This window comes from Lissotriton vulgaris, chromosome 8 (assembly GCF_964263255.1).
Source record: "Lissotriton vulgaris chromosome 8, aLisVul1.2, whole genome shotgun sequence".
Taxonomy (NCBI): Eukaryota; Metazoa; Chordata; class Amphibia; order Caudata; family Salamandridae; genus Lissotriton; species Lissotriton vulgaris.
Window position 1 is genome coordinate 1,141,474,910 of NC_141696.1, and position 12,575 is coordinate 1,141,487,484.

Here is a 12,575-nt window from a genome sequence, read left to right on the forward strand (position 1 = left end):
CACCAGAAGAGACTCCAAAGGCTAGTTGGCTGGCCGCCTGCGTGAGATACAAAGAAATAACAAGCTCAAGAGACTTTGAGCCCGGCACCTTCCCTCTGGTGGAGTGAGTCCTAACCCCCCAAAACAGTACGCCTCAGACCCTGGACCTTTGGAAGTGGTGTCAGAGGTGCTTCTCCTGACTAACCCTAAAAGATAGGACTTGGAAACAATTTAATCGAAAAATGTCATAAGAACTAACAGAAGACTAAAACCTATCTACCAGCTAATTCTCCAGAGGTGCATTGCCGGTCAGCCTGATATTGCAGTAGCTCCTGATAAATTATTCTCTGCAGCAGCAAATCCTGTTCAGCTGGACCTATCAGCGACTAAGTACTCATCAGCTATGGCTTGCAGCTTTGTCCCACTGGAGGTTTTCAACTTCAAAAAAGTTGTCCAGGTCTGATGAATAATATCTTCACAGAGCTTGATGCCAACAATTTCTCCATTGACTACCTCCTCGACCCCGCAGAACTCTACCTTCTCTTCTGAAAATGTTCCTAGTCCGAAGGGAAGTAGAAACCAGGATAAATCCAACGTTTGTACCCGACCTACGTTCCATCATGGTCAGCCTTAACATTTGACTTTGCCCCAGTCTTGTGCGACCAGATACCCACAGTTGGCACAGTGATCTTTTAGGCACTAGATTTCACTAAAAATTCATAACTCCAGTTCTACAAATTAGATTTAATTTGTTTTGGTGTAATTTCATTTACTAACATTTTCTCTACTTTTCTAAATTAATTTCAGATTTTTCTTGGGATGTGTTTTCACTTTCTTGCTGTTTGTGTGCTGCATATATCCTTTACACATTGTCTAAGTTAAGCAGGACTGCTTTTGAGCGCAGCTACCAGAGGGCTGAGCACAAGTTAATTGAGGGACTTTTGTGGTCTACTCCGACAAGGATTGTGGTTGTTGCTTGAGTAGGGCTTTCACCCCGATTAATTAATAACCTACTTTTTCCCACATAGAGTTAGTATAAGCATTATGATTAAGTAACATGTTACAATATAATTTCATTTAAATTAATTTAGGGGAAAGAGTTGCATTAGGATTAGTGCCAGAGTAGATGCAGGATCAAAGTTGTGGTAAATTACACTTAACTTGTTGAAGTAGTGGTTTTCAAGGTAACTGTAGATTGTGGTCCCTAGATAATTCAGATATGTGCTAAAGCTATTGCTACCATGCATATCAGAATTTTGAGTTTGGCTGATATCACTGCACTACCACAGTTTTCCCTTTACATATTTCAGCAGGCCAAACCAACTGAAATTTATTGGGTGGAAAATGCATGATAATTACTAGGACATGTTGATTTTGGTACGATAAACACCAGAATGCCCCTCTTCTCTCCCTTTGTCAGGGACAAACTCATAATCGGTTGCTATTTATCACACTTGATGAATTCTGACCCAGAGGTGTTACATTTCATTGATGCAACAAATATCGCCCCAAACACCAGGCCACTCATAATCAAAGCCTAAGTACATGATCTGAAGAAGTGCTAAATTCAGTTAGTTGATCTTGATGTATTTATGTACAACCCCTTAACGTCTGTAACTTTCTGTACCTCTCAAACCCTCCTCCCCATCTGGCTCTCCTAATTCTGCTGGTTTTTAATAGCCGTTCAGAGCAGAATCTGAGGCTTCCGTTTGGTACAAGGGGGTCAACCGGTCTTTGATTTTACCAGGGCCCTTGTTGTGTAAGGCTCTGTGTACAAGACAGAGTGCCTTGTACTTGATTCTGGTCTCAATCAGGAGCCAGTGAAGAGCTTTTCAATGCTTCCCAACTGGTTTGTGTATTGGGACCTTACAAAGCAGTCTTGCTGCTGCATTCTGGATTACTTGGAGTCTTTTGATGACAATTTTTGGTGCCCCTAGGAAGAGTGGATTCCCATAGTCCAAATGTGATGTGACCAGGGAATTGACTACTGTCTTTCTAAGCTGTACGAGGATACGCTCTAAAACTTTGCAGAGCATTCTCAGTAATCCAAAACATGTACCAGCCAATTTATTTGGCTTGGATCTCCATTATTAGATCCTTATTGAGCTAGAAGCAAAGATTCTGGATAGTCACATTCGGAGTTGGTGGGCTACCCAGGCAGTTAGGCCAGCTGATCAGAGGCCTGGGAACAGCATTATTTACGAGGACCATCAGCTCAGTTTTGTCCCCATTCAGCTTCATTGAAATCAATGGAGTGCTCCAGGCTTCTAATGGCCGGTAGAAGCCTGGAGCATCAACATTCCAATGCTTAACAAAGGCATCACTGACTCCAGAGGGGATTTTAACCCCCTCGAGGTCCGTGAGGTCTTTATTTACAAATTAGAACATTCTGCCCTCTGAGGGTGGAATGTTCAAATACCCTTAGAGTCCTTCGTAGCGGGCTCTACGGGCCATTAAAGGCCCGCTCTCTTGTTAAAGGCCCTCGCCAAACACTGGAGCAGGTTTTTAATGGCTGGAAGAGCCTGCTAGTCAGGCTCTAAGGCTATATTAGTGCATGTTTACACATGTTCTGAACTGAAGAATTAGGTATATGCTCGGATTTTCCTCACACATATTCTATCTGGTTATACCTGGCGGCATGTATTTGGAAGAAAACTACAGTATTACAGCACAAGTTATAATCCTGATTTACTGAAACCTCCCATACAAAAAGAATGAGGGTCTAATTGTGCTATCAGCTCCTGCTCAGTACCAAAGTTGCTTAGAGTTCATTTTATTGTTTGAGGCTACAGAGAAGCATACTCACGAGAAAAATCTTGTAAAGCCAATTACCGGATAAATAACCAGTGATACTCAAAAAGAAGCAGATTTAGTCTCAAACTACAGTGGCCTCTATGTCTATTAGTGTGGCTGGACTTCGCCAGTGTACTCTAAGAATTAACCTCGCCAATTATTCTGGTCCACATTCCTGGACATGGCCATTTTTGATGGGCATTTTGCTCACAGCACATAGGCATGCACACTCTCCATGCAAGAAAGTCCCATACATGCAGAGACTGGGTTTGGCATGCAAATGCTGGGAAACTTGTTGTAGCCCCATCGCCTCTAACTATCATAGCAGTAGGTGCACCCTCACTGTTTCATTTCTCATAGCGACGAGGAACGGCGGACGAAGACCAGAATGACCGCAGGTGTAGCAGTACTACAACATGAATAAAGGACTTTTTGGTCACCTAATTAACTATGCTATCTTCTGTTGGCGTTCTGTACCAGATCAAGCCTTGAACAGGGTGAAGGAAGAGTGTGGCGCTTCTGTGAATGAAGGCTGCACCGGACTCTGCCTCTTACCCATTCTAGGCATGGTACTCAAGCGCAAATTCTGTGAATGGCCTATATGTATGTGCAAAAGAGATTGTGTTCAAATAGGCCAATTTGCACAGAAAAATTACTTTTGTGGATGCAGTCATGTGCAGAAGGCACATTTATTCCAATCGGCACACAGACTGCTTGGAATATCTTCTATAAATAGACTCACTACATTTGCCCGTATAGGCCATATCAGTATGTCATTGTAATTAGAGTACTTGCTATGCCGAGACCTACCCACCACACACATTAGTCATGATGGGTCTAAGAGATAAATTTAGGAGGTCAAGACTTACAATTCTTGAACCGTGGTGTACCTGGAGAGATTCACCCGGAACCTGATAGAGGGAAGAAAAGAGACTGTTATAATACAATATAAAGCATGCATAACTTCCCCAAGCTTGAAAGAAGAATGAAAGAGAAACAAAGCAGGGGAGCTGGCAGCAAGTCAGCCTCAGTGTGATAATAATTAGTCTCTTTATTTTTTGGTTGTGCAAGCCATGCTCATAGGTGCACCAGACCACACGTAACATGATCAACTATGTAAATGAATAAGTGCCACCATGCACAGTCCTATGAAGCAAATGTGGTTGTGTTGTACCACTATAAGAAATGTCTTTGGGACCAAAGAAGAGCAACATGCAATTGAACCAGTCTCATATATGGTTTATCTAGAGTAAAAGGACTCTGGAAGTTTCCTAGTGGCTAACCAATTCTTGGGGGAGGGACTAGGCCAAATTGCAGGGACACATTCTCAGAACTGATGTTCTGAATTTGTAAAAGCATCACAATCATAGGACTGCAGGAAGTAGGTTGAACCGCTTATCAAAGAAGGTCAGGTTCTTCAGGTAGCAAGGTGGATAAGACGTATGGTTTTGAATGTCATCAAGAGCGTAGTGGGGCAGGAACAGCAATGTATCATTATTTCTCACTTGTAGAGCACGTGGTAACCCGAAGGCATCCCAGCGCTAAGAGGCAGTATCCTGTCAACCCAGTGAAAGCACCTTATTATTATTAATATTTAAAAAGCCAAGTTTTAATTGCTTTCCGAAAACGTAGCTCATTTTCTGTCCCTCGAATAGCTAGTGGAAGAGAATTCCAAAGCGTTGCCACAATAAAGCCGAAGGAGCGTCCACCTCTTCTTGCTTTCTTGATAGCTGGAATGGAAACTAAGTGTAGGTTCGAAGACCGTAGGGATCTGTTCAGAGTGTAGGGAGTAACCAGTTGTTGCAGGATAGGCAGACAGTGGCCTTGCAGAGCCTGATGCACAATGTCTAATGATTTAAATTCCACTCTTTGGGCAATGGGAAGCCAGTGGAGGTTTGTCAGCCCTTGCCTAACTGACTGTGATCTCAGAAGGCCAAGCAATGTGTGTGCGGCTACATTCTGCACAACCTGCAGTTGCCATGGTCTTAGAATTGCCATTAACCATATTTCAATGATCTTGTAATCAGGATTACTGTTGAATAATCAATTTTTTAAATCTATGTTGACCTTAAACTGGTCTTTAGAAAGGATAGCTGGTAACTAGATTGCAAATACAGTATCACTCAAGCTAATTGTGTACGTTTTAACAGTAACAGATAGAGAATAAATGATACTGTGTTACTTTCAACTGGGATGGACAGATTTATCTTATTTGACATTAGATAATATGAATTATTTTGGTATGTGGTGTGGATAACATCTAAAGGTTCACTTGTCTCATGTCATACAGTGTTTTTCTTTTTTTTGTGATGCCCTCTTCGTAAAGACATGAAGAAATCCATGAATCTGCTGGTTGTTTGCAAAGATCTGAAACTCTATCACATTGTGAGGTCTAACTAACTCCCACCGCTTCCCCTCAACACACTTCTCCGTTCTCCTTCATTTGCTTTGTTACACGGTGGCACCTCTTATTTTTTGTAAGTATTTTGAGATGGTTGGATGAAATAATCCTAATAGTGAAGCTTGCATTTAGTAGACGTAGTGAGGTGGAAGCACAAAGTGCTAGTGTTACCAATAGGTAAATAATAGGTGGTTGAATACCACTGCATTCAAACCTCATTGGGGCAGTTGCTTGAGTGCTTTAAGGTATAGCTGTTAGGAGAAATAGCCAGTTGACGTACAATGTTCAAAGTATTTGCTTGTTGAGCACAGTGGACAAGGTGTTAAGTAACACGGATCTTGAATGAGATTGAGGACGACGTACGGTATTGTTATCTGTGAATTTTTATGTTGGGGTTGATAATTGTGTTCGATGAGTTAGCTAGGTAACGTGTAGGTATATATTGCCCCTCGTTTCATAGCATAAACACTCAGTGCTACCCCACCAGAGACATTTTTAACAGAAGGATCAGCTCCAACTTCCATATAGGGACACATTTCAGAGGCCAGTGGATATAAAGAAGATGAAACCTAGGAGGAAAACATATCTATCTCAAAAAAGACTTCTGTAGGTTACTTTGGATGTCTCAAATGAAGCAAGACTTTCAGGTGAAGTAGAGTACTAAGTCCTACTGAAAGAAGATGGTATGCAACGGTTACCACACATTTTTTACAACGCGGTACCGTTAGCACGCTACTTTTACCACGCAGGTCGTTACAACGAAATGCGCTGAGGGGCGCTCCAGGATAGTAAATACTTTAATTTACTATTCAACTCCTTTCCCTAGAGTCCACGGGGACTGGAGTTGGAATAGTAAATTAAATAATTTACTATCCAGCACCCCTCCACGCAAGTCGTTGTAACGACTTGCGTGGTAAAAGTAGCGTGGTAACGGTACGCGTTGTAAAAGTACACGTGGTACCGTCATACATCCAAAGAAGATATAGTTTGATCACATCCAATGAAGCTCCTGTTCATTCATGCCAAACATGGAGATGGTAGTAGATCTATTTCGTGGTCAACTACAATTAGGCAGAGCCTGTAGGGAAGCCAAACACGACATGAGGATGCAATGGGTTTTTTATGACCTCGAGCACAGGCTTTGTATGCAGCTACTTAACGTGCTATTTCAAAGTGATGCAACCATGAAGTATAAAAGCACAATGACACGAATTGTGAATGAGAATAACATGTAGAATGTACCTTTCAGGACTCCAAGGTCAAGCACATGCAAATAGTTCATGCTGTAAGCGCATTCCAGTAGCAGCTGATTAACATCAGCACAAAGAAAACTATTTGCAGAAGACAGAAGCCTATCATGTCCCAGAAACAAAAGAAGGGAGTCGAGAGTGGGGGGTTCTCCCCTTGTGCCAGCAGAGCATCGACTGTCTTTTGAATGTGGTGTATATTCAACTGTAGGATGTCATACGAAGAGCAGAGGTCAACCTATCCCAATCGCAGCCGCCAGAACAGAAAAGAAAATGTGCACAGCATTAAAATGAGAAAAATACAAGAGAGAAGTAAACCAGAAAACAATATACTTCTATCAAGGAAGCTATTGGAGAACTGTTCCTTTCCACTACCATTGGTAGAAGGGATTGCAAACTTATAGGGCTCCTCAAACAGAAATGATTGGTACCTCAAGAGGCAAGTAAGTGCACCAACGTCCGAGGAAATTCACTAGTTTGCTTCCGCCATTTTAAACCAGCACTGGCAAAGCCAATAGGTCTGGCCTTGACATTTCTGATCCACGAGTTGCCACTAGAGGTGGCCTTAATTAATAATAAAGTGCCTCAAATGCATTCAAAGAGGTCCGCCCATACATGAAGATGAGCAACCAACCAGTAGCAGTGCATGAACCTGCCAGGCTAATAAATACATGAAATGGGAAATACAAATATGAAATAGGTACCTTGCCCCACAAGCCCTGTGTTGCAATCAAAGTTCGGAGGCTGTAGTGTAGATTATAGGAAGGTTTATTACATCATAGGTTTCAAGTAGATAGGTAGATAGCTAAGCCCCACCAGGCCATATCTCCAACTGACACCCCAATCCCTCAAACACTATCAACATGCTAGATAAGGTTACAATCAAAGATGGATACTCATAGGTTATAAAAGATATAGGTTTATTAGATCTAAAGCAGGTTACAGGTAAATCATGTAAAGCTCCACCAGGAGAAACATTCCTGTTGCTCAGCCCTTCTCAAACCAACTGACCACTCACCCGAGCACAAACACTCAACATTCCAATCATTCAATGACCTCACTCACTGGCTGAGCAGCAGGGAACATCAAGACTGTGGGGAGGAAGCATAAGATAGCAAGAAGCCACAACACACTGGCTCTGAGTGCACTATTTAATGAAGGGATGACCACAATTTGCACAGGGGAGGGAGCCTGTGGTTGACATGGGCTGACCAATTATCCAGTGCAGTATAATAAATACATAAATAGTTCAAATAAATAGTCTAGCTAAAGCCGTCTCAAAGGCCATACCTAAAAAGTGGGGCAGCACAGCATGAAACAAAAGAAAGTTTTAGTTTTCCTGTAATATACACCACTTTGCTTTTTGACTATTTCCAGAGCACATTGTACTCTAAATTTCTACCTTAAATCAAAAATATTATGTAACCATCATTAAATGCACTTTCCCTATTAAGAGTCAAGTCAACCAAAACAATGGAGAGAAGGATGAAGAGAAGGGTGGTGAATGGAAAGAAGAACTGGTGTAGAGAAGGATGGAGAGAGAATGAGTGGATGGATGCAGAGATGAAGGGATGAATTTGGAGAATGATGCATTTAGAAAAGGATGGATTAAGAGACATATGCAGAGAAGACTATGATAGAGAAAAGAATGGATGAAGTGAAGGAAGATGATAGAAGATGGAGGCAGGAATGCTTCGACAGACTGATGGAAGAAGTGTAGAAAGAATTTTAAAAAGGGAGGAAATCAAGATACAGAAATATCAAAAAGAAAGATGGGAAGAAGGTACGAAGGACAAAAGTCTTTAAGAAGGATGAAGAGAAGGAAGGAATTTTCATGTATTTAAAATTCCTTCACAGGAGTAATGCCACAAATCTCTACTGGATAGACTCAAGTCAAGTCAAAAGTTGTTATTGATGAATAGGGGGGAAGCAGAAGAGTACTGTTCGGTTTTATTTCAACTACCGTGGAATCTGGTGCAAGCGGAGAGACATTGCATACCATCAATAGAAAAGGACTGAAGCAGTACTCGTCTGCCTATGACATCATGCTAACATAGTAAAGAAAGTAAGGCTCCTCTTGCTGACCAAACAAATATGAATCTTACCACTATTACACCTACCAGCTGATGCTAGGGATGCAGGAGGAGCTAAGCAGTTGCCAAAAAATTAAGAGCAGGAAGAATTACAAGACACTGAAGAGGTTAATGAGCGCACTGCAGCACTGACTGCAACTTCACAACCTTGCTCTTCCATAATGACCAACTGATGCCAAGAATGACTGATGTTGACAATGTCCACAGCCTATAGCCAGGATGGATGCAGTGTCGCATCTCAACACCAGTGGCATGTATGCCCTCTTTATGGGATTTACAGTACTGCCTGGGTAAAACTCTGCAACCTTAATTACTGATACTCTATGTTAACACCTGGCAAGTACCCACCATTTATGTGTAAAACTCCTGGGAATAACTGTGTGGATACTGAAATTTCAGATGCAATACCTCACAAAATTCTCTATTCCAATGTGTTAAATGCTCCAATTTACCAGCTGTTCTGAGCGGGTCGGCTCCTCCTCAGGAGCAGAGGCGCGTTGCCCCGCCTGCTGCAAGCACAGCAAGCAAACACAATTAAAATGGCATTTAAATGCCATTTTATTTATTTGCCACCGCATGGTTCGTGCTGTGTGCAGCATGAGGGTTGGGGCGGGGTTGAATCCTGCAAATACAGAAATACAGCACTGGTCTACAGTGCGCATGACAGATTGGCTAACTGTCTACAGCCTTCCTATCCGACCCAGCAATCCAAAGGCTATGAAACAGCGTGGGGATTACTGGCACAGGCCCCCAGGCTCAAAATGAGTGCTGGATGAGCCTGCTCCCACCAATCCTGGACTTACATTCACTGCATGAAAGTAGCTCCAGGATTGGTTGGAGTTTTGTTCCACAAGCAGGAAGGAAGTGCTTCCTTTTTCTGCTTGTAGAAGTGAGAAGTGTTGCAGCAGTCGTGCTGCAGCTCGAGTATATGGCGATTAACTCCATAGCACCTCACCATTTTTTATTGAAAGCAGCGGCCACTGGCTCTGAGCAGGTGGAACATGGGAGGAGGGGCTTCTGTGCACATTGAAGATGGCGGAGCTGGGGTGGGAGGGTAGAATAACACGTTTTGTGGTGGGGGGAGCAATGTATACTACCAGCTGCAGAAGAAAGTGTGGAAATGGAGCAGAGACCTAGCTGTTATCGCAGCTGAATTCTCAAACGATTTTTATGGCTGGATTTTCCAGTCAGTAAAATCAGGTCTGGTGTTTCTACACTAGGAGAACATCAGGCCATTTATGATCGGGTGTTGCAGAATTCCATGGGGGAATATGATGGAATTCCACTCCACCAGACTCGGGATGAGACTAAGACGAATCGTACTGACAAAGTCAAACCAGCATTGGCAACACTATTACATCTGGCTTTAAAGGAATGTTGCATGGTAATTTACAACACAACAAGTAAATAGCATTCATATTTGCGTGGAAACATAGAACTGTAGAATAATATTGGTATAGGTTATTAGGTAAGGTGACCGTTGCACTGTCAAGTCACACCTAAAAAACCATGAAGGCTAATGGTTGCCCTCTTCAAATTTGTGCTGCTGTAAGAGCAAGACAAACACCATAAAGGATCTAGTTATCCAAGACATTTACGTTTACATCATGTGTGTGCCCCGGAAAGTTCAAGCTCAACCAACTAGATGAATAAACAAAATGATCACAGCTGGTGGAGGGCAAGCACATAACTTCTGCCCAATCAAAACTTGTACTCCTGGCTCTCAACATGTGGGCGAAGCCAAAGCCCCTCTCTAGTGGTACTCACTTAATTGCCTGGTGAAAGCTGCACTGTCAAGCCAACCATAAAAAGGACCAATGTGTATTAGAACTGTCTTGAAAAGTTGAACATGTTCAGTTGCCAGTAGTTGTGCCAAAAGCCAGTCATGTGCAAACTTTGTTCCAGAACCATTCTCAAAGACCGAAAGGTGTCAGAACAATGCATACGTTAATAGTGGCAATATAGCCCCAGATTAATGCACTGATACTAGCTCCAGGTTATCAGGCTTCTTTTGAACAACAGAGAATGACTTGTTTTAGCCCATAAAATATGGCTTCAGTTTGAAGCTTTTTCCATTCAGGAGAGAAATGGCACATCTTGCCAAATGAACTGTGAGGTAGAATATTGGTACCACGAGAAGTTTGAAATGTGAAGTGGAGGTCAGGCATTCAATGTAATATACTGGAAGGTGGATTTGTAGAGCACTGCTGGTCACCCGTGAGAGTATCCAGGTGCTGCACATTTACATGGAAAAAAAAAGATTTCTTCAGAATGGGCCCATGTTGAACTACATGGCTTTTTAACAAATTAGAAAAATCCATATTTGGCATGCCATATTTTGTACATAATCCATATACTGTGTTTCATGAATGAGGCTAGTGTCATCTGTACCAGAGCAGAGAAAATCACTTTAGCAATTGTTTACAGGCGGCTAAAAGCAACTTTCTCAAAATGAGACAACTCTAACCCACATGGCTCTTTATAAAAATAGACAAAACCCTGTTAGAAATACACAATTTAATGTGTGGAGGCTAATAACTAGATTCACTGATTTCGATTAATGGCAGTTTTTGGATAAGTGCGTGTCAATTTTAAATGTTCATTAGAACACTGGAATGCTAACAGCTCCAGTGAAGATAATGAAACAGCAGTGGGCTATAAACAATGGTATAAACTTGGTGCAGTCAACTTTCTAATGTTCTAATCCTCACTCTAGGACTGTTCCTCTGCCCTGTTTCTCTACAAGCTGCACGGATTGCACAAGTGAATGAGAGAAGCAGAGGCTGTACAGCAAGGCACCCAGTGAGTCCTTCCCTCCTACCATTGGTCTCAATGTCACTGGAGCCTCGGTAGTAGGGAGGCAGGAATTCTCCTCATTTCCTGTCTCCCTCGACTCTGCCGAACAATGCAGAACTGTCCTTGGGCTCTGCCAAACTAAGAGAATCAGAGGCTGACTTCTGCCCACTTTCACAGCTCTTGCTGTGTGTGCATGGTTGCCACTGTTGAACACACACAGTGAGAGCTGTGAAATACGCTGTTAGAAATTAGTTTTCTGGCTGGCTAGGGTATGCATCTAAGCCAGGCAGAATCCACCACTCTAGTCAGGATAAGGGGATTACACATCTAAAATAGCTCCTGCTCACCCTCTTGGTAGCTCGGCACGAGCAGTCAGGCTTATGTGTAAAGCATTTGCACATAACACACTGTAATACAGTGAAAACACTACAAAAGGACACCATACCGGTTTTAGAAACAATATCCAATATTTATCTGTAGAAAACAAGACCAAAAACGATAAAAATCTAACATACAGTAATCACAATACCAATAAAACAAAAATTAGACTTTATATACAATTTCCTTGAAGTTGATAGCTCTTTCGGGGGCTATCACAGCGTTGTGAACAACAAATCCAACAGTTCTGGCTGACCGGGGCGTACCAGGCCAGCTACAGAGTTGGGGAGACCCGTAAAACAGTACCTTTTTGAGATGCAGGACGTTTGACCTTGAGGTGGGCTCTGGAAGAGCGGTGTCAGTAGACATCGGTTCTGTAAGTCAGTGCAGGAGTCGTGGCGCCCTGGAAGTTACACGCTTTGCAAGTCAGGGCTGCGGTGTGAAATGAAGTGGTGCAACATGCGGTACCCTCAGGTCGCAGTGCAGGGAGTCGCTCGATGAAGGTCATCCAGCGGTGGCGGTGAGACCAGGGATGCGCTGCATATGGGGCAGTGCTTGTTGTGGTGCTGACAGGTCACGGTGAAGGCAGCATAGTCATCGTTGCTGAAGCGCTGTCATCGATAGACCCAAGCCAGTGGTGCGAGACGAGGCAATGGGGTGTGTGGGCCCTCAGGTTGTGGTGCAGGCAGCAGTGTCTGTTGACGATCTGATGCTGCTGGCCTCAGTGGGCCAAGGCTGCGGTGTGGAATGGGGCGGTGCATCATGTAACTAATGAGCGATGCCCCCAAACCACAGTGCATGCAGCAGCGTCAATGTCAGCTTTGAGCAGCGTCATCAGTGAGAACAGGGCTGTAGTGTGAAGCAGAATGGTGCTCCATGTTCTCCACG

The 12,575-nt window shown here is 43.0% G+C and overlaps 1 protein-coding gene across 3 annotated transcripts in view; it reads right to left on the reverse strand.

The window, feature by feature from the left end:
* The window catches only part of LRCH1 (leucine rich repeats and calponin homology domain containing 1), a 798,407-nt gene that overhangs the window by 38,281 nt on the left and 747,551 nt on the right, over positions 1 to 12,575 (reverse strand). The window contains exon 19 of one of the 3 annotated variants that reach the window (XM_086934996.1): positions 3,642 to 3,683. The exons of the other annotated variants lie outside the window; for them this stretch is intronic. Coding sequence (XP_086791122.1) covers positions 3,642 to 3,683 — 42 coding nt within the window. The remainder of the gene's footprint in view (positions 1 to 3,641; positions 3,684 to 12,575) is intronic. 3 annotated transcript variants of the gene reach the window in all.